This window comes from Pseudophryne corroboree, chromosome 1 (genome assembly GCF_028390025.1).
Source record: "Pseudophryne corroboree isolate aPseCor3 chromosome 1, aPseCor3.hap2, whole genome shotgun sequence".
NCBI lineage: Eukaryota > Metazoa > Chordata > Amphibia > Anura > Myobatrachidae > Pseudophryne > Pseudophryne corroboree.
Genome location: NC_086444.1, coordinates 204,119,016 through 204,139,308, shown reverse-complemented (window position 1 = coordinate 204,139,308; position 20,293 = coordinate 204,119,016). Strand labels below are relative to the sequence as shown.

Sequence of the window (20,293 nt, the reverse complement as noted above, 5' to 3'; positions counted from 1 at the left end):
TGGGAACCACTGAGCTAGGGCATTGTTTACCATCAATGGTTAGAGGCCAATTGTAAGTGTTTTCACCTTCAATGGTATAATATCGCTGGCTGAGCCTGCACATGTGCAACACACAAATCATCGATGGCTTCTGTCCAATGGTTTGAAATGCCGTTGCGGCTCAAAAAAAATTGACCGGGTCTCACAGAAATGCCCTCGCCCAATTAACAGCGCTGTCTTCCGCTACAAACGGATTCTGCTAAAACTGTCCATCAAACCAGGGCACTCTGGAACTTGTGGAGCAGAAGGGAGGACAGTTAAGCACTTTTTTATTTTAATGATGGGTCCTTGGGACCCACATAATTATGGGCTTTATGCGGCCACTGACGTCTTTGCCACCTTAGAACACTTTGGCTGCCCTTTCCCCTCATCACAGAGGATCCGTGGCTCTAACCTTCACCACTAGTTAAAGTAGACATTCATTTGTTTCTTTTTCATTAATAGCTTAAAAAAAAGATGCAAAATGGCAAGTAAAAGTTATGTCTTTAATTGGAATTCCACACCAGGGTGTATATTTACTATAGGGCGATTTTTTTTATTTATTTTTTATGTTAGATCGATTATAAATCAATTTTAATCAATGTTGGCCTTCCAGGGTTAAAACACACATTTACTAACATTTCAAAATGTATATAAAAAATCATCTGCTAGTAAATGTGTGTTTTTTAACCCTGGAAGCCCAATATCAATTAAAATCTGTTTAAAATCGATCTAAAATCGAACTAAAACAAAATCGACCTTTAGTAAATATACCCCCAGGCATCTCAGTATGCAAACATTAAGATCAGTTGATGTAAATACTATAATGTAATCATATTGGTATGAAGGTGATCTCAGCAGTCATTTATTTCCACAATCTTTCGTCGGATTTGCTTGATGTCTTTCTGAACTTTTTTACTCTCTAGTTTCACTTTTGACTCTTGGATTTGTTGAAGGGAATTCAGAGATTCCTGTATCGCTTGGAATCCTGTTCATAAAGACATTGCATGTTGAAAAATAATTGTAAACATTGTATATGCATCCCACTTTATACAGTAATACACACAGCTCATTTTCCATTAACACTGGTAAACTTATAATTTCAATTCCCCAAAAACATATATACCAGAACCGTATTAGGTGCAATCCTTTTTCTGCCAATAAAAACAGACTCGTATTGCGATTTTTACCGATGGTCATTATCACGCTATCCAGTTATAGGACATTTTTATCGTCTGAAAAGGACCCATAATCATGGATAACACATGGGATCGGGGCTAATCTCCTGATCCCCCGTGTTATCGGGGCTCCGACGGCTGCTTATTGCAGAATATGCTTTGGCTGCCTCATACTCCCTGAGCCACGTATCTTGGCAAATTGGATTGCCCCCGGCTGAGTATATTAGCTACGGTAAATGACCACAGCTAACTGGATACCAGCCATACTCTGATAACTCTTGAGATAAACAATGAAGGCAAAAAAATAATAATAGACATGCAGAGATAACGAATACTGTACCAGTGCCAACTAGGATAAAAAAGTACTTAGTCCTTTAGTCCATCAAATAAGAAAGTATGACCCGATTTTTTTCTTTATCAGTTCCTTATTCATATGTGGAATCCAGCGTCTGTCAAAGCGGAATTCCTCAAAGGTAAACAGAAATAAGAAATCTGGTGCAATATGTTTGGTATTCACAGAAACACCCCCCACCAATGCATATAGGGGTATATTCAATTGAAGACGGATCCATTCCGACATTCATTTGTCGGAATGGATCCGGCCTGGGCTATTTAATGCATTATCAATTCGACTTTAAAAAATGTCGAATTGGGGGGGGCGTGGCCTGGACGTTGCTGTGTGAGGAAGTGCTGCACCAGAGCTCCAGATAATTGTGCATTAAACCTGCTTATTACTGCAGGCCCGTACATCTAAAACCGCCCTATTCAGCTCTACCCACGGCTGTGGGCAGCTGTCTGTGCTCGGGGATACCGCCGGGTGTCTTTTTCGGCTCTTTTGTGACTGAGGCCTACATCCCGTTCTGAAGCCGGGGCCTCGAGTTTGAAGCTTTCCCAGAGCCGGGCTTCGGGACCGGAGCGCGGCCGAAACGGGACCCGTAGCTGCTCACCCCCTCGCCTGTGACCTCCAACATACCTCCTCCTGCCGGCCCCAGATCCTCGGGCACACTCAGGACAACGAAGATCCACTGTGTGCTCCCCAGAGCCGCAGCTGCAATGTGAGACCCTCTGCCTGTGTACCTGCCGGCGGCCATCTTTGTGCTCACAGACAGAGTGTGAGTGGAACTGTAATATAATTGATTCTGCCGTACAGCCCATGATCCCCACTATCTTCACTCGCCTCCCCCCCAGTGTGCTTGGGTGCCTACCCTCCTAGGGCCCTGCACAGTTGGCAGTACATCCCGCGATCTGTCTGACTCACGGCCTCCCACACAGCCCACCATCCCAGCACCATCGCGTACCTCCCACTCATCCCTCCAGTGTCCTTGTGTAGTTGCCCTCTTGTGACCCTGCGGTGATACACCCTCCGACCTGTTCGCCATACGGCTCCCCTGAGACCCGGAAGCCGGGGCCTACGGCTATAGGGTCTGCCCGCCGGAGACGCGTAGGCGGCACAGAGGGATGACAACTATCCCCCCCTGCCTGCTACTGCAAACGCCCAAGGCGATGTGTGACTGCTGACTACTCCCCTACACTCTAATAAAGCGGGGATCTGCGCATTAACTGTCACCCACTGGGGGGCATTGAGAGGGAGAGTGGCTGCTCACAGCTTGCACCACCGGGGATTCAGCTGAGGCCCAGAAGAAGGAGGGCACTGGTCGCCTTTAGCCTGCTATCCCTGTAGAATATATCCACGCCCCTGTTGCGGTGTAGCTGTGTGTGCTGGTTTAATTCTGCCTACGCTCCTGACCATAATTTAAAGCTACCAACACTACGGGCCTGCAGCCTCATAACCGTGCAATCCCCATAATGTGAGTGCTCCTCACTCCTCCCACCGTCACTCATGTTTGCCTAACCGACATGTACTTCTTGCCAAAGTGATCGAGCAACCCTGTTTCACATCTATTCTCTGATTGGACCCGGTCCTCTAGGTGCGCCTTTTATTTGCTATCTGGATACAAACCTGACAACGAGAAATGCCTCCTAAAAAGAACAAAGACCCAGTGCCTCCCAAAATCTCCTCCCCCCCCAGAAACCCCTCCAAATTTCCCCTTTACAAAGCGTCTCCTCTCCACCATTCATGCCGAATCCTGTTGTGTCGAGTGTTCTCTCCTCCTCACTTACAGTTTCGGGTGTTGATTGTGAATCTGATGCACCTCTCACCGTGAGATCCCTCTGTCAAATCCTCTCTGCTTTCAAGTCAGAACTTTCTAAAGATCTAACCTCTGCCGTCCGCGAGGTCAAGACCGAGTTGGTGGCAATAGGTGACAGGACTGATCACTTGGAACGCAAGGTGGAAGAACTACTCGCCTCCCATAATGAGTTAATCTCTTCCCACGATCGCCAACAACAAGATCTGGACCAGTTTAAGTCTAAGCTAGCGGATATGGAGGACAGATCGAGACGCAATAACATCAAGATCAGAGGCATCCCTGACTCGGTTACCAACTCTGAATTAGAGTCCTATGCCACTGCTTTATTTAAGAAACTCCTACCCGCTGCAGATTCCACAGAGCTTCTAATTGACCGTATCCACCGCCTCCCTAGACCACGCATCATTTCCCCTTTGACCTTCCTAAAGACACCCTCCTCCGTGTACATTTCTTTACTGTTAAGGAACGCATCATGAGAGCCGCCAGGGAATCCAAAAATTCAGACACCCTAGGAGGTCGGAGGTCTTCAAATATTCCAGGACTTCTCCGCTGCCACCATTGCAAAGAGGCGTGCCTTTGTGCCTATTTCTCTCGCTCTTAGGTCCCATGATATCCAGTACCGCTGGATTCCCAGTTAAATTAATAATCACCTATGAGGATTCAACCTATGTCATCTCCTCCCTGGATGCCGGAGTCAAATTGCTGTCAGATTGGGACATCACTGTTCAAAAGACGCCTGTACCATCCCGTGCTACGTCTATCTGTCAGGAATGGTCGAACACCTGAGCTATTGGACTGCCATACAGGGTCCTTTCAAATTTTCCTTTGGTTCTCAGAAGTTATGGACCTCTTCCCTTCTACTGAGAGGGGAAGGCTTTTTTGATAATGTTGTCTACCTAATTTTTTGACTTTTATCTAGGTCTATATGTTACAGGTTTGCTCTTTCACTTGTTGTTCTATAACTGTTATCTCATAATATCTGTTAGCGGATGCCTAGGTTTATTTTCTCACTCAGGGGCACTGTTGTGTCTTGGTGACGTTCTCTGTTGACTATATGTTACCGCCCCTATACTCTCATCTGCTATTTTGTGAGATTTACTCTACATGTTTATATTTATTTATTTTTTTCCATTTCCTTGTTGATATACTAGAGTGGCGGTGCCTGCTCCGTCAGCCCGCCTCCAACTTTTTCTGTACTACTGCAAGTTCCTATATTTTTCCCTTCCCTGCAGTAGTCATGCAGGTCCAACGGACTTTTTTTTTTGTTTCCCTCCTCAATCCACGGTTTAAACCCTTTTCACCGATCCACCATATGCCCCCTCCCACTCAGTGTTCCAGACTTGTTTTATTTCTCCATTTACAGCGGTACTCTGCTCTTTGGTACCTTTCCATTAGCTATGTTCAGAATAGATTTCTTTCTCTCATTCTCGATATGTGTTTCCAATGCTGAACCTTCTCTCTCTCAATGTTAAGAGACTGAACTCACCTAACAAATGTAGATTGGCCCTTTCTTTCTTCCACCAACAAAAAGCAGATGATGTTGCACTACAAGAAACCCACTTCTCCTCTGCTAACCCTCCCCTTTTTAAAAACAGTAACTTCCCCGTAGGATATTATGCAAATGGCCCGTTCAAACGTAACGGGGTGGCCGTCCTCTTTAGCAAAAATGTCTCTTCTGTCCTCCACTCTCAAATCTCAGACAAAAGTGGTCGTTACCTGATTCTTACAGGTCTATTAGATGACAAACCTGCTACACTAGTATGCTTATATGCTCCTAACTCTAACCAAGTACCATTTTTGCGTAAACTGTTTCTCATGATAAGTAAATCACTTAAGGGCTCCCTGGTGGTTCTGGGTGACTATAATTTAGTCTTAGACCGGAAATTGGACAAATCTCATCGACCCCCCACCCCATCCCATCCGCTCAATCGGGCCCCTCTCTAGCCTTCCGCAATTTACTCACAGAATTTGATCTATACGATGTCTGGAGAACTCATAACCCCTCGGGACCGGAATATACATTCCACTCCTTAGTCCACAACTCCTATTCTAGAATAGATTTACTTTTATGTGACAAATGGTCTCTCCAGAGAACTAAGGACGTTGACATCCTGCCGATTACTTGGTCTGATCATGCCCCCGTTCTTTGGAAATGGAACCTCCATGAAACCCGAAACCCCGCTAAACAATGGCGTCTTTATCCCTATCTTCTAAATAATCCTTTGTCCCAAAAAATTATTCTTGACTCCATAAACTCTTATCTAGCTACTAACTCTCCCTTGGACACCTCCACTATAAACCACTGGTGTGCCTTTAAGGCTGTTACCCGGGGCGCTGCTATCCAAGCAGGTGCTACCCTAAAAAAACAAGCCCTCCAATTACAGTCGAAACTCGAAGCTGAACTGATAGACCTCGAATCAAAGAACATAGCCCATCCCTCTAGAACTCTTAAAGAAGAAATCTCCAATGTTCGCAGTCAACTCCAAAAACTACTTCTCACCCGTACCCAATCAGCATTGAATAGGATGAGGCAAAAGTTCTATCTCCTGGGTAACAAATCTGGTAGAATGTTAGCCCGTAAACTGCGAGTTCAACAAGCCAGAAATGAGATTAAATCCATCTACTCTCCCTCCAAACGAAAGATCCTAAACCCCAGAGACATGACATAAACCAATTTGCGCAATACTACGCCAAACTTTATAATTTGCTAACTGACTTCTCAACCCCACAACCTACCTCTCTTTCTATTTCTTCCTTTCTGAACAATCTTTCTTTTCCTACTCTCACCCAGGAGCAATTATCTATACTTAATGCCCCATGGTCTACGGCTGAAGTCTCCACAGCTATTAAAACCTCTCTGCGAAACAAGGCCCCAGGCCCAGATGGGTTTATTACTGATTTTTATTCCACGATATTCTTTCCCCCCATATGACTGTCCTTTTTAATACATTCTTGGAACACGGCACTCTCCCATCAGAACTATTGGAAGCACGAATAGTTACTATTCCCAAGCCCAGCAAAGATCCTGCCTACTTACATAACTACCGCCCTATCGCACTGCTTAACTGTGACATCAAACTTTATGCTAAAATGATTGCAACACGTATCAACCAATTTCTTCCATTGCTGGTGCACTCCGACCAAATTGGCTTTGTACCAGGAAGACAAGCATCAGACAATACACGTAGAGTCTTTAACTTGATTGACTCACTCTCTAAAGATCAGGGTCTTCTCTTGCTATCCTTGGATGCCGAGAAGGCCTTCGATAGACTGAATTGGACGTACATGCGTGAAGTTCTTCTCCGCTTTGGCTTTAGAGATTGTATCCTAACCTCTATTTTAGCATTGTATAGCTCTCCAACGGCCCGAGTGTTCAGCAATGGCTTCCTATCCAACTCTTTTCCAATTACAAATGGTACCAGACAAGGTTGCCCCCTATCCCCTTTAATATTAATTTTGTCAATTGAACCCCTAGCCATTACAATTCATTACAATCCCAAATTTCCAGCTTTACAATTTGGATCCTCCCGCCATAAATTAAGTCTTTTTGCGGACGACGTTCTCCTTTTCATCTCTGATCCCGTCACTACTCTTCCTCTCTTACACTCTATTTTAGATACCTACAGTTTAGCTTCTTACTATAAGCTCAACACCACAAAGACAGACGCTCTACCCATCAACCTATCCCATTCCTTACCAGGCCTCCAATCCTCCTTTCCATATAATTGGCGGACACGTACGATAAAATACCTAGGTATTAACATCCCTATTCACACTCCTGATGTTTTTACTGCCAATCTTTCCCCTCTACTAGAGACACTAGAGGCCCCAACGAAATCCTGGGCATCATATGAGGTCTCCTGGCTTGGACGTATGGCCACATTCAAAATGTCTCTCCTACCCAAACTAATGTACCTGTTCCGCGTGATCCCATATAATTTCCCAAAAAAGGCCCTCCAGACCTGTTCTTCCATAATGTCTAGATATGTCTGGTCCTCAAAACCACCCTTGTTAGCTCATTCTAAAATGGTTCTCCCGAGGGCTTTAGGAGGGCTATGTTTACCCAATATCTCCCTATATCAAGAAGCTTCTCTTCTGGCTTCCCTTAAATATTATTTCGATGTTAATACTCACTTGAGTTGGGTCGAGCTTGAACAAGTTCGAGCTCCCTCACTCCCTTCGGCAGATCTATTCCGCATTCCTAAGGCGTTTAGACCTGCCTTTGCAAACCTACTTCCATCCACACAAGCTGCACTTAAAACCTGGGACAAATTATCCACCACACTACTGTCCCCTACCTGTTCCATCACTCAGATTTCCTTCACTACACTCACAATGATGGTACCCATCTAAATCTATCTAGATGGAGAAAAGCAGGTATATTATGTCTAAGTAATCTACTCAACGGGCTTTTTCTATCACCCTTCCCAACTCTCCAATCAAAGTTCTCCCTACCCGCCTCAGAACTCTTCCACTATCTGCAAGTTGCACACTGGTGGAGATCGATGCCTATTACCCCGCCGTCAACAAACACTACAGTAAGTAAAGGTGATATCACATTCTGGTATAAACTATTGATCACTCCTATTTCCCCTTCCAAATCTAACACACAATTAAAATGGGAACTGGATTTAGGCAGATCATTGACACCGACTGAATGGCGACTTACTTTTTTAGCTTCCTATTCCATGTCCCAATGCTTGAATCACACTGAAATTCATATAAAACTAATTCACAAATTATATTTGACCCCCAACCGACTGCACAGATTTTGGCCCTCCTGTAGCAATAAGTGTTGGAGACTATGCGGATCTGTAGGTCACATTTACCACATATTCTGGTCCTGCCCAGTAATTACCAAATACTGGTCCGAAGTGTTTGACTTGATCAATAAAGTTCTAACCACTCATCTCACCCCTGACCCGTCCCTAGCCTTACTACATATTGTCCCTCCCTCTGTCTCCCCCTCTAGCAGATATGTCTTAGGCCACATATTAATTGCTGCTCGCGCCAACCTGGCTCAGCTGTGGAAACAACCTACGCCCCCTTCTCTGCTAAAAGTTATTTGTAAAACGAATCACCACTTCCTTATGGAAACCGAATATATCCCTCCCTCCAACACAGCCCTCTCTCCCGCGACACGATGGTCCCTGTGGCAGCAGTTTGTTACCACTGGCGATGGATTCCGACACTTCCACAACCCATCTTTAAGTGGCCCGCCTCATTGTAGTCTAATTGGACACCCGGTTAATGTGTAACAATTTGGATACTCTGCTTAGTGGGATTCTCTCCTGTAATAATGTAGATATATGTTCTTTTCCTCTCAACCGAGGTTAACATCAGGTTCTATTTACATTCCTACCTCCCCTCTCCTCCTATCTAACTGCCTTAGCCTATAGAGCTAGAACTTGTGTTTCTCGTTGCAATATGACAGATCCACCTTTATAGATCCTAGTACCAAAGATTTTTTTTTCTCTGTACCCCATAAAAATTGTTTTTCCCCTCAATAAAAACTATTGAAGTTAAAAAAATAAATGTCGAATTGAGATGCAGGAGCTTAGACGGGAGAGCCGAGGGCAGACGGGGGAGAGCAGCGCTACAGCAGCAACTATATAGCCGCTGCTCTCCCCCTGTCTGCCCTCGTCTCTCTGCCTCTCCCCATCCCTTCTCTCTATGGCCCCGCATCACAGCCGCCGCCCAAGGCAGCGTCCACCCGTCTCCAGCAAACGAGGTCTCGCTTGCTTTAGCCGGGTGGACGCTGCTGTGAGCGGCGGCTGTGACATCCTCCTCTCCCCGTCTGGCTGCCCGCGGCTCTCCCCGTCACTGCTCCCGCATCTCACGTCGACTTTTTTAAATTCAAAGTGAGATGGTCGAAAAGGGGGCCAAAACCGACCGTTTTTTGACACAAGCACGTGGATCGGCAGCTATTCCGCCGATCAACATGCTTTTCGACAAGTCGAATTCCTCGACTTGTCGAATATATTGAATAGGTCGGAACCCCTTCCGACCTAAAAAAGTCGAAAACTGCCGTCTTTTCGACAGACGGCAGCTTTCGACTTCAATTGAATATACCCCATAGTGATGATTATGGTGGAGGGTGTTTCTTTTTTATCCTAGTTGGAATAGGATTGTGTGCTATTTCTTGTATACTGTTTTTATATATTTCATGTACTAGGGTAAGGTAGCCCTTTTTTACAGGCAGCTGCATTTTCTAATTTATTTTTGCGAGTTACGTCCTTAGGTCGACACTCAGGTCGATCACTGAAGGTCGACAATGCAATTAGGTCGACATGTACTAGGTCAAAAGGTCCACATGAGTTTTTCACATATTTTTTCTTTTAATTTTCGGATTTTTTTCATACTTAACGATCCACGTGGACTATGATTGGAACGGTAATCTGGCGAGCCATGCGAGGGGACACAGTGCACTAATATAGGTTCCCCGTCACTTTACGGAGAATACGACACCAAAAACAGTGAAAAACCTCATGTCGAGCTTTTCACCTGTCGACCTAGTACATGTCGACCTTCAGTGGTCGACCTAAGTTTGGTCGACCCATACCCATTTTTGCGCTTTGGGACTATTCACATTTTTCCTTTACTGTACCAGTGCCACTTACAGTAATTAGTACCTCAATCAATTAGATTTAACCAACTGCACTCAAGCATTGATATACCTAAAAGCTGGACTCTAATGGTGGAGTCTGTGAAACTCTGGCATGAAGTATTCATACTGTGGCCTGTATTTATATGGTACAATGGCAAATTGATCCAGTCACACCAGGCAGTGTGTGTGGCTAGCTCTAAACATGGTCACAGGTACTAATTGTCAGCAACCTGGGCAGGGGTGGATTGGGATGGAAAACCAGCCCTGAAAATTGATGGAAGCAACCCTAATGGGGGCAGGGTCTGTTGACCGTGTGGGGTATGTCAAGGGGGCGGGATCCCTCCTTATAGGGCCTGATTCTGAGTTGGACGCAGTTGCAGACTTCCTTACATCTTTTTCTGCAGGTGCATCTAACTTTATACTAATGCTACTACAGTGCACTTCCCTGGTGTACATGTGTGTGATCATGCAAGGACTGAGACATCCACTGTGTCTACAGATGCTGCTATCATGCGTTATGTGTCGGTCGCACCATTGAAACTTTCACCAGCACTATGCCAGGTACACATCATCCGAGTATGGACTCCAATGTGAATGATTATGAATCAGACCGGTGTGTGTGTGTATGGAGGGGGGCATGCTTAGTAAGGAGAGGACAGGCAAACCGTCCCGGCATCCTGCTGGGCCAATCCACTCATGAACCTGGGTAATGTCAATATTACCTGTTGATATTTATCATAAATTTGCTGTGTCAATTCTATCATGTATTTGCAACCCTAATATATTTGGATTTGATCGTATAAAACAGGCCAACGGTTCAATGGCTATAGCAAATAATGAGGGTGACAAGGGACCCCCCTGCCTAGTACCCCTAGACAAAGGAAAGGGTGTAGACACGTAGCCATTGACAGAAAATAAGATTTTACTCACCGGTAAATCTATTTCTCGTAGTCCGTAGTGGATGCTGGGACTCCGTAAGGACCATGGGGATTAGCGGCTCCGCAGGAGACTGGGCACAACTAAAGAAAGCTTTAGGACTACCTGGTGTGCACTGGCTCCTCCCACTAAGACCCTCCTCCAGACCTCAGTTAGGATACTGTACCCGGAAGAGCTGACACAATAAGGAAGGATTTTGAATCCCGGGTAAGACTCATACCAGCCACACCAATCACACCGTATAACTCGTGATACTATACCCAGTTAACAGTATGAAATATAACTGAGCCTCTCAACAGATGGCTCAACAATAACCCTTTAGTTAAGCAATAACTATAAACAAGTATTGCAGACAATCCGCACTTGGGATGGGCGCCCAGCATCCACTACGGACTACGAGAAATAGATTTACCGGTGAGTAAAATCTTATTTTCTCTGACGTCCTAAGTGGATGCTGGGACTCCGTAAGGACCATGGGGATTATACCAAAGCTCCCAAACGGGCGGGAGAGTGCGGATGACTCTGCAGCACCGAATGAGCAAACTCTAGGTCCTCCTCAGCCAGGGTATCAAACTTGTAGACTCTTACAAAAATGTTTTAACCCGACCAAGTAACAGCTCGGCAAAGGTGTAAAGCCGAGACCCCTCGGGCAGCCGCCCAAGAAGAGCCCCTTTTCTCGTGGAATGGGCTTTTACAGAATTAGGATGCGGCAGTCCAGCCGCAGAATGTGCAAGTTGAATCGTGCTACAGATCCAGCGAGCAATCGTCTGCTTAGAAGCAGGAGCACCCAGCTTGTTGGGTGCATACAGGAGAAATAGCGAGTCAGTTTTCCTGACTCCAGCTGTCCTGGAAACATATACTTTTCAGGGCCCTGACTACATCCAGTAACTTGGAATCCTCCAAGTCCCAAGTAGCCGCAGGCACCACAATAGGTTGGTTCACATTAAAAAATTATACCACCTTAGGAAGGAATTGGGAACGAGTCCTCAATTCCGCCTTATCCATATAAAATACAGATAAGGACTTTTGTATGACAAAGCCGCCAATTCTGATACACGCCTGGCCGACGCCAAGGCCCACAGAATGACCACTTTCCACGTGAGGTATTATAGCTCCACGGATTTAAGTGGCTCAACCCAATGCGACTTCAGGAAATCCAACACCACGTTGAGATCCCACGGTGCCACTGGAGGCACAAACGGGGGCTGACTATGCAGCACTCCCTTAACAAAAGTCTGAACTTCAGGCAGTGAAGCCAGTTCAATTTTGGAAGAAAATCGATAGAGCCGAAATCTGGACCTTAATGGAACCCAATTTTAGGCCCATAGTCACCTCTGACTGTAGGAAGTGCAGAAATCGACCTAGCTGAAATTTCTCCTTTGGGGCCTTCCTGGCCTCACAGTACGCAACATATTTCCGCCATATGCGGTGATAATGGTTTGCGTTCACTTCTTTCCTAGCTTCAAATAGCGTAGGGATAACTACCTCCGGAATTCCCTTTTCCTTCAGGATCCGGCGTTCAACCGCCATGCCGTCAACGCAGCTGCGGTACGTCTTGGAACAGACAGGCCCCCTGCTGCAGCAGGTCCTGTCTGAGCGGCAGAGGCCATGGGTCCTCTGAGATCATTTCTTGGAGTTCTGGTTACCAAGCTCTTCTTGGCCAACCCGGAACAATGAGTATAGCTCTTACTCCTCTCCTCCTTATTATTCTCATTACCCTGGGTAAGAGAGGCAGAGAAGGGAACACATAAACCGACTGGTACACCCACGGTGTTACCAGAGCGTCCACAGGTATCGCCTGAGGGTCCTTGACCTGGCGCAATATCTTTGTAACTTTCCCAACGGTGTACAATCATTTGGAAGACTTCTGGATGAAGTCCCCACTCTCCCGGGTGGAGGTTTCTTAGTTGTCCACTCCGGGAATGAACACTGCTGACAGTGCTAACACATGATTTTCCGCCCATCGGAGAATCCTTGTGGCTTCTGCCATCGCCATCCTGCTTCTTGTGCCGCCCTGTCGGTTTACATGAGCGACCGCCGTGATGTTGTCTGACTGGATCAGCACCGGCCGGTGTTGAAGCAGGGGTCTAGCCTGACTTAGGGCATTATAAATGGCCCTCAGTTCCAGAATATTTATGTGTAGGGAAATCTCCTGACTTTTCCATAGCCTTGGAAGTTCCTTCCCTGTGTGACTGCCCCCCAGCCTCGAAGGCTGGCATCCGTGGTCACCAGGACCCAGTCCTGTATGCCGAATCTGCGGCCCCCTAGAAGATGAGCACTCTGCAGCCACCACAACAGCGACACCCTGACCCTTGGAGACAGGGTTATCCGCCGATGCATCTGAAGATGCGACCCGGACCACTTGTCCAACAGATCCCACTGGAAAATCCTTGCATGGGACCTGGCAAATGGAATTTCTTCGTAAGAAGCTACCATCTTTCCCAGGGCTCGCGTGCATTGATGCACCGACACCTGTATACGTATTAGGAGGTCTCTGTCTAGAGACAACAACTCCTTGGACTTCTCCTCCGGGAGAAACCCTTTTTATCCTGTTCTGTGTCCAGAACCATACCCAGGAACAGTAGACGCGTCGTAGGAACCAGCTGCGACTTTGGAATATTCAGAATCCAGCCGTGCTGTTGTAGCACTTCCCGAGATAGTGCTACTCCGACGAACAACTGCTCCCTGGACCTCGCCTTTATAAGGAGATCGTCCAAACACGGGATAATTATTTCGGCCATTACCTTGGTAAATACCTCGGTGCCGGGGACAGACCAACGGCAACGTCTGGAATTGGTAATGACAATCCTGTACCACAATATTGAGGTACTCCTGGTGAAGAGGGTAAATAGGGACATGCAGGTAATCATCCTTGATGTCCAGTGATACCATGAAATTCTCCAGGCTTGCAATAATCGCCCTGAGCGATTCCATTTTGAACTTGAACCTTCGTATATAAGTGTTCAAGGCTTTCAATTTTAGAATGGGTCTCACCGAACCGTCTGGTTTCGGTACCACAACATTTTGGAATAGTAACCCCGGCCTTGTTGAAGGAGGGGTACCTTGCTTTCACCTGCTGGAAGTACAGCTTGTGAATTGCCGCCAGTACTACCTTTCTCCGAGGGCAGCCGGCGAGGCTGATGTGAGGTAACGGCGAGGGGGAGTCGCCTCGAACTCCAGCCTGTATCCCTGTGATACTATTTGCAGAACCTAGAGATCCACCTGTGGGCAAGCCCACTGGTCCCTGAAGTTCCCGAGACGCGCCCCTACCGCACCTGTCTCCACCTGTGGAGCCCCAGCGTCATGCGGTGGACTCAGAGGAAGCGGGGGAAGATTTTTGATCCTGGGAACTGGCTGCTGGTGCAGCTTTTTTCCTTCTTCCCTTGTCTCTGTGCAGAAAGGAAGCGCCTTTGACCCGCTTGCTTTTCTGAAGCCGAAAGGACTGTACCTGAAAATACGGTGCTTTCTTAGGCTGTGAGGAAACCTGAGGTAAAAAATATTCTTCCCAGCTGTTGCTGTGGATACGAGGTCCCAGAGACCATCCCCAAACAATTCCTCACCCTTATAAGGCAGAATCTCCATGTGCCTTTTACAGGCAGCATCACCTGTCCACTGCCGGGTTTCTAATACCCTCCTGGCAGAATGGACATTGCATTAATTCTGGATGCCAGCCGGCAAATATCCCTCTGTGCATCCTTTATATATAAGACAACGTCTTAAATATGCTCAATGTTAGCAAAATATTATCCCTGTCTTAGCGTATTAATATTATCTGACAGGGTATCAGACCACGCTGCAGCAGCCCTATTTATGCTGAGGCAATTGCAGGTCTCAGTATATAACCTGAGTGTGTAAATACAGACTTCAGGATCGCCTCCTGCTTTTTATCAGCAGGTTCCTTCAAGGTGGCCGTATCCTAAGACGGCAGTGCCACCTTTTGACAAACGTGTGAGCGCCTTATCCACCCTAAGGGATATCTCCCAACGTGACCTATCCTCTGGCGGGAAAGGGTACGCCATCAGTAACTTTTTAGAAATTACCAGTTTCTTATTGGGGGAAACCACGCTTCTTTACACACTTCATTCATTCATCTGATGGGGGAACAAAACACTGGCTGCTTTTTCTCCCCAAAAATAAAACCCCTTTGATGTGGTACTTGGGTTCATGTCAGAAAATGCGTAACACATTTTTCATTGCCGAGATCATGTAACAGATGTTCCTAGTGGATTGTGTATATGTCTCAACCTCGTCGCCACTGGAGTCAGACTCCGTGTCGACACCTGTGTCTGCCATCTAAGGTAACGGGCGTTTTTTGAGCCCCTGATGGCCTTTGAGACGCCTGGGCAGGCGCGGGCTGAGAAGCCGGCTGTCCCACAGCTGTTACGTCATCCAGCCTTTTATGTAAGGAGTTGACACTGTCGGTTAATACCTTCCACCTATCCATCCACTCAGGTGTCGGCCCCACAGGGGGCGACATCCCATTTATCGGCCTCTGCTCCGCCTCCACGTAACCTTCCTCATCCAACATGTCGACACAGCCGTACCGACACACCGCACACACACAGGGAATGCTCTGACTGAGGACAGGACCCCACAAAGTCCTTTGGGGAGACAGAGAGAGAGTATGCCAGCACACACCAGAGCGCTATATAATGCAGGGATTAACACTATAACTGAGTGATTTTTCCCCAAATAGCTGCTTGTATACATATATTGCGCCTAAATTTAGTGCCCCCCCTCTCTTTTTAACCCTTTGAGCCTGAAAACTACAGGGGAGAGCCTGGGTAACTGTCTTCCAGCTGCACTGTGAAGAGAAAATGGCGCCAGTGTGCTGAGGGAGAAGCCCCGCCCCTTTTTCAACTGACTTTCTCCCGCTTTTTCTGGAATACTGGCAGGGGTAATTTTACATCTATATAGCCTCTAGGACTATATATGATGTAGATTTGCCAGCCAAGGTGTCATATATTGCCCTCAGGGCGCGCCCCCCCCCCCCCCCCCCCCAGCGCCCTGCACCCATCAGTGACCGGAGTGTGAGGTGTACATGAGGAGCAATGGCGCACAGCTGCAGTGCTGTGCGCTACCTTGGTGAAGACCGAAGTCTTCTGCCGCCGATTTTCCGGACTCTTCATGCTTCTGGCTCTGTAAGGGGGACGGCGACGCGAATTCGGGGACGAACACCAAGGTCGGGTCCTGCGGTCGATCCCTCTTGAGCTAATGGTGTCCAGTAGCCTAAGAAGCCCAAACTACCACCTGTTAGGTAGGTTCGCTTCTTCTCCCCTTAGTCCCTCGCTGCAGTGAGTCTGTTGCCAGCAGATCTCACTGTAAAATAAAAAACCTAAATATACTTTCTTTCTAGGAGCTCAGGAGAGCCCCTAGTGTGCATCCAGCTCAGCCGGGCACAAGAATCTAACTGAGGTCTGGAGGAGGGTCTTAGTGGGAGGAGCCAGTGCACATCAGGTAGTCCTAAAGCTTTCTTTAGTTGTGCCCAGTCTCCTGCGGAGCCGCTAATCCCCATGGTCCTTACGGAGTCCCAGCATCCACTTAGGACGTCAGAAAAATTAAGCATATTTTTCAAGTCATCTGCAGTCAAACATTAAAGGTTGGTACTGAAATTGTAGAAGGAGGCCACTATATATTATACCTGTTAGTAGGGGCATAGCCAGAACTATATGGGCTCAATGGCAACAGTTTGAAGGGGACCCTTCCCCTTTCTATAGACACCCTCTCAACAGCAGTTATTCATTTTATGCCCCATAATGGTGCCCTAGTTCATTTTATGACCTACAGTTGTGCCCTAGTTCACATTAAAACACAGTACCCCCAGTTAATTTTATATCACATTGAAGTGCCCCCACTTAACAACACGCCATATTGTAGTGTTGCCAGAACACATGCCACACAGTGCTTAGTTTTTTTCCAGGAACCTAGTAGACAACTTTATGACCTGGGTGCAGCTGAGTTAGGCCCCAGAGATGAGGGTTCTGGGCCTCATAGCAGTGAAACCCCCTGCAGCTACTATAGCTACACCCATGCTTTTTTGTAGGTCATATGGAACCATGCAGTCCAAAAGCCAAGTATTTGTATCTCCAGCAGCTTTCCAGGGCAGACCCCAGTGATATCTTCAAATAAGAATCCTGTGTAATAAATGGCTAATGCTGCTTCTCCCTGCTCTGGGGAGAATTCAAATGTTTTGCACGCTGGTGTCCACTAGATGGCACTTGATGGAGCAATTCAGCTGTTACTCCATTCGGGCATGAACAGCCGTCAAAGCTGAATTTACTGTTATGTTGTTCCGTCATTTGGATGGACTGGTAACTAGTATTTGATAAAATACATACAATGGCACATTAATCTAGGATTATCAGCATAATATTTGCATTAGTCATAAAGGGTTGGGTAAGCGTGACCGGCTGTCAGCATACTTCCGCCGGTATCTCGGCAGCGGAATGCCGGTGGGGGTGAGTGCAACAAGCCCCTTGCGGGCTTGGTGGCGACCTTTCCACAGTTTCTATTCCCACTCTATGGGTGTCGTGAACACCTACGAGTGTGAATACTCCCTGCTAGTCGTCATGCCGACTGTCAGGATTCTAAGGGGGCACGATGTAGGGGGAGGTGTTGTGACCGCCGGTCACATAACTACATCCCGTCATAGAAATTACATTATGCCTAATACACAGAAATGCAAGACATCTTTCAGTGGATTCATTTTTTTGCCCAGAAAAGTACTGTATGGTTGTAGTTTATACATTCATTTAGCAGAGAATGAAAATTGAGAACCTCCTATATTTGATCTCAACAACACTTTTCTGCTCTTCCAACAATGTTATTACAAAGAACACTTATTATCCCACCTCCCACACACTCATTAAAATGCATGCCAGTTATTCCTGTAAACCTTTGTTTTTAATTAAATACCAATGTTCTTTTTTACCTCACTGAATTAAATGTAGTGGTAGGTGACTAGTGAAATAGCTACTGTACAGCTAGCAGTGAGAATGACTTGCCTGCTCTGTATTCACTTTTCATGTTCTCCATCTCATTCCAGATTTGGCTTTCCAGTTTTGTGATTCTGGCAGCCATTTTGTCTGCTGCATATTTCATCTTGTTGATTTTAGATTCAAGCCTTTCTACCAGATCAGTGTTGTCAACTTTCACATTAAGGTGGTGTACATTCTCCTGTAGTCTCTTTTCTGTTACTTCCTGTCAAAACATACTTACAGTAGGTTAGATTCATGAAATTCTGAGAAAAAGTAAATTAGGATACCATGTTGTTTAAAGTCACATGATCAACTACCTACAAATGACTAAAATATATTGTTACAGATTGCTAAATATTCTTTTATGCTGAGACAAATTATTAGAAATACACTTGTGTACAACACCACAGACTGCGGAGTGTTATTGGTACTTTGTACTTGGGGTTGTCTGATTAAACAGCCATTGGTGTGTCAGACAACTGCTGCGCAACAGGCACCTTTACTGCTCAGGACATTGGCCGTTCACTGCTGAAAACTGAGCCAACGTTTGATGAGAAAATTAAAGTGGTTATGGCATTTTCTGGATTCTCATTAATTGCTTTGTTTTCAGAATCTTGGCACATCTGATCAATGCAGTTACTAGGTGGTTGTATTTAAATAATGGCATATCTATTGTATTGTAAGTGACAACAATGCACTTAGTGAAATAAGTCTGTTTATGATGCATTATGAAGATGCAGTTTTAATCCACTAAATTACATCAGCAAGTGATCTTAGCTATAATGAGTTATTTGTTCTCAGAAATGTGTCATTAAAAGAACAAGCAGTACCGTTAAAGATATCATTAATTAGGCAAAGTGTATTACAGTACTTTAGCGTTAATGTAAACAAGAGTAGGAGGCAATCTGTATGGCTCGTCATCAACCCTTGTGCATCTGATGTATTTCTGCCTTTTTATGCTTTACATTCTTACCATGTCCATTTATTACTATTATCATCCATTATTGAGCCACTGACATATTACCCGGTCCTGTACAGTATATTGATAGGAATAATAATATACAATGACATGAAACTAAAGCTAAAAATATTCCTGCTCAAATGAGCTTACAATATAAGAGGTGTGGCCAGGGCTAGCACAACCAGTAGGCCTGGCCTACAGTGCCAGGGTGTAGAAGGTACCTTCATCAGTGAGTGACATAATGTCACTTATTCAGTGTGGTGGTTGTGACTGCGACACCCCCTGCACCATCTGAAGCTGTTGTCCTGATGGGGCTTCAGCCTGCAGTTAGTTTCTTTTCTGTAAAGGAGCCGGCTGCTGATCCTCCAAGTTAGTGCCATACTTCAAAGAATAGAAGATGTCCCCACTCCACACTAAGCAGTGTGATGGGGGGGTTACATATAGCTCTCAGAAGTCACCCAGCTGCTTTGGTAGTGAAGAACCCTTGATCCATTAATACTGTAATAACAGTTGTAGCTGCTTGTGGTAACCAGTCCTTTTTGGCTATTAACCAGTCAAAATAGAAATCTTAGAGGCAGATGCTGACAACTTGAACCACCATTCACCATTTATCTTTACTGAACCGCCTTCCACTTCTGGTTGTAGAGATGGTTGTCACTTGCTCTTGTAGTTATCTACCAGCTTGGAGAAGCTGGATGTAGGCCAGAGCTTTTCATTACCAACATACTTGCTGCTGGAGTTGGGACACTTGTTTCCCATGTCTGGCAGCATGAGATGGCAACACTGCTGGTAACTGCTGAACTCGCTGGTCCCAGCAGCTGAGGTGGGTTTCATTAGATCTTCTAAACAATCCAGTCCTTGCTGTTGGCTTTCTTTGGCACCATCACTCGCTTTATAAGTAAGGTGTTCTATATATTTGTGAAAGGATATTTAAGCATAAGTATATAATATAGTTATGCTTACATATTTCACATGCAGCAAAGCCAGTTAATTATCTGTCCTGTAACAAGCAACGCTACACTATAAATAATGTTACTCAACACAAATTCATGAATTTGCCTGTAATGTGTGTGCACATACAGTATGTAGTAATTGAAAATAATGCATAAACTATTTTAATATACTTATAGTATTAGCATGGGTAAGGCCACCATGTTCTGAGATTCTGGCGGTCAGGAGACCTACAGCCGGAACCCCTACGGCGAGCGCATCGAGTCCCATCGCGGGCTCACTGCACTCGCCTTGCCTCGGCTGGTGGTGTGGACCACCACCCGAGTGGGAACTCGGGGCTTTGGTTGGGGTTCCAACCGGCAGCATTCCGCCAGCTGTCTGGATTCCAGCGTCTGTCCCCTGACCACCGGGATTGTGACAGCCGGTAAATGAACTGCATTCCACCCAAACACTGCAACATATGCATAATGTTTTAGCAAAAATAAATACAGTATCTAATATTGTAATCAAATTGA

General features: G+C 45.9%; 1 protein-coding gene across 6 annotated transcripts in view; it reads right to left on the bottom strand.

Moving 5' to 3' along the window:
- Window positions 1-505: 505 nt before the first annotated feature.
- FAM81B (family with sequence similarity 81 member B) overlaps window positions 506-20,293 on the bottom strand; it is a 177,568-nt gene continuing 157,780 nt past the window's right edge. For all 6 annotated transcript variants that reach the window (XM_063964023.1, XM_063964024.1, XM_063964025.1 and 3 more), the window contains 2 exons: window positions 17,894-18,089; window positions 506-1,006 (listed from right to left, as the gene is read on the bottom strand). In XM_063964023.1, coding sequence (XP_063820093.1) covers window positions 873-1,006; window positions 17,894-18,089 — 330 coding nt within the window. In that variant the 3' untranslated portion in view covers window positions 506-872. The remainder of the gene's footprint in view (window positions 1,007-17,893; window positions 18,090-20,293) is intronic.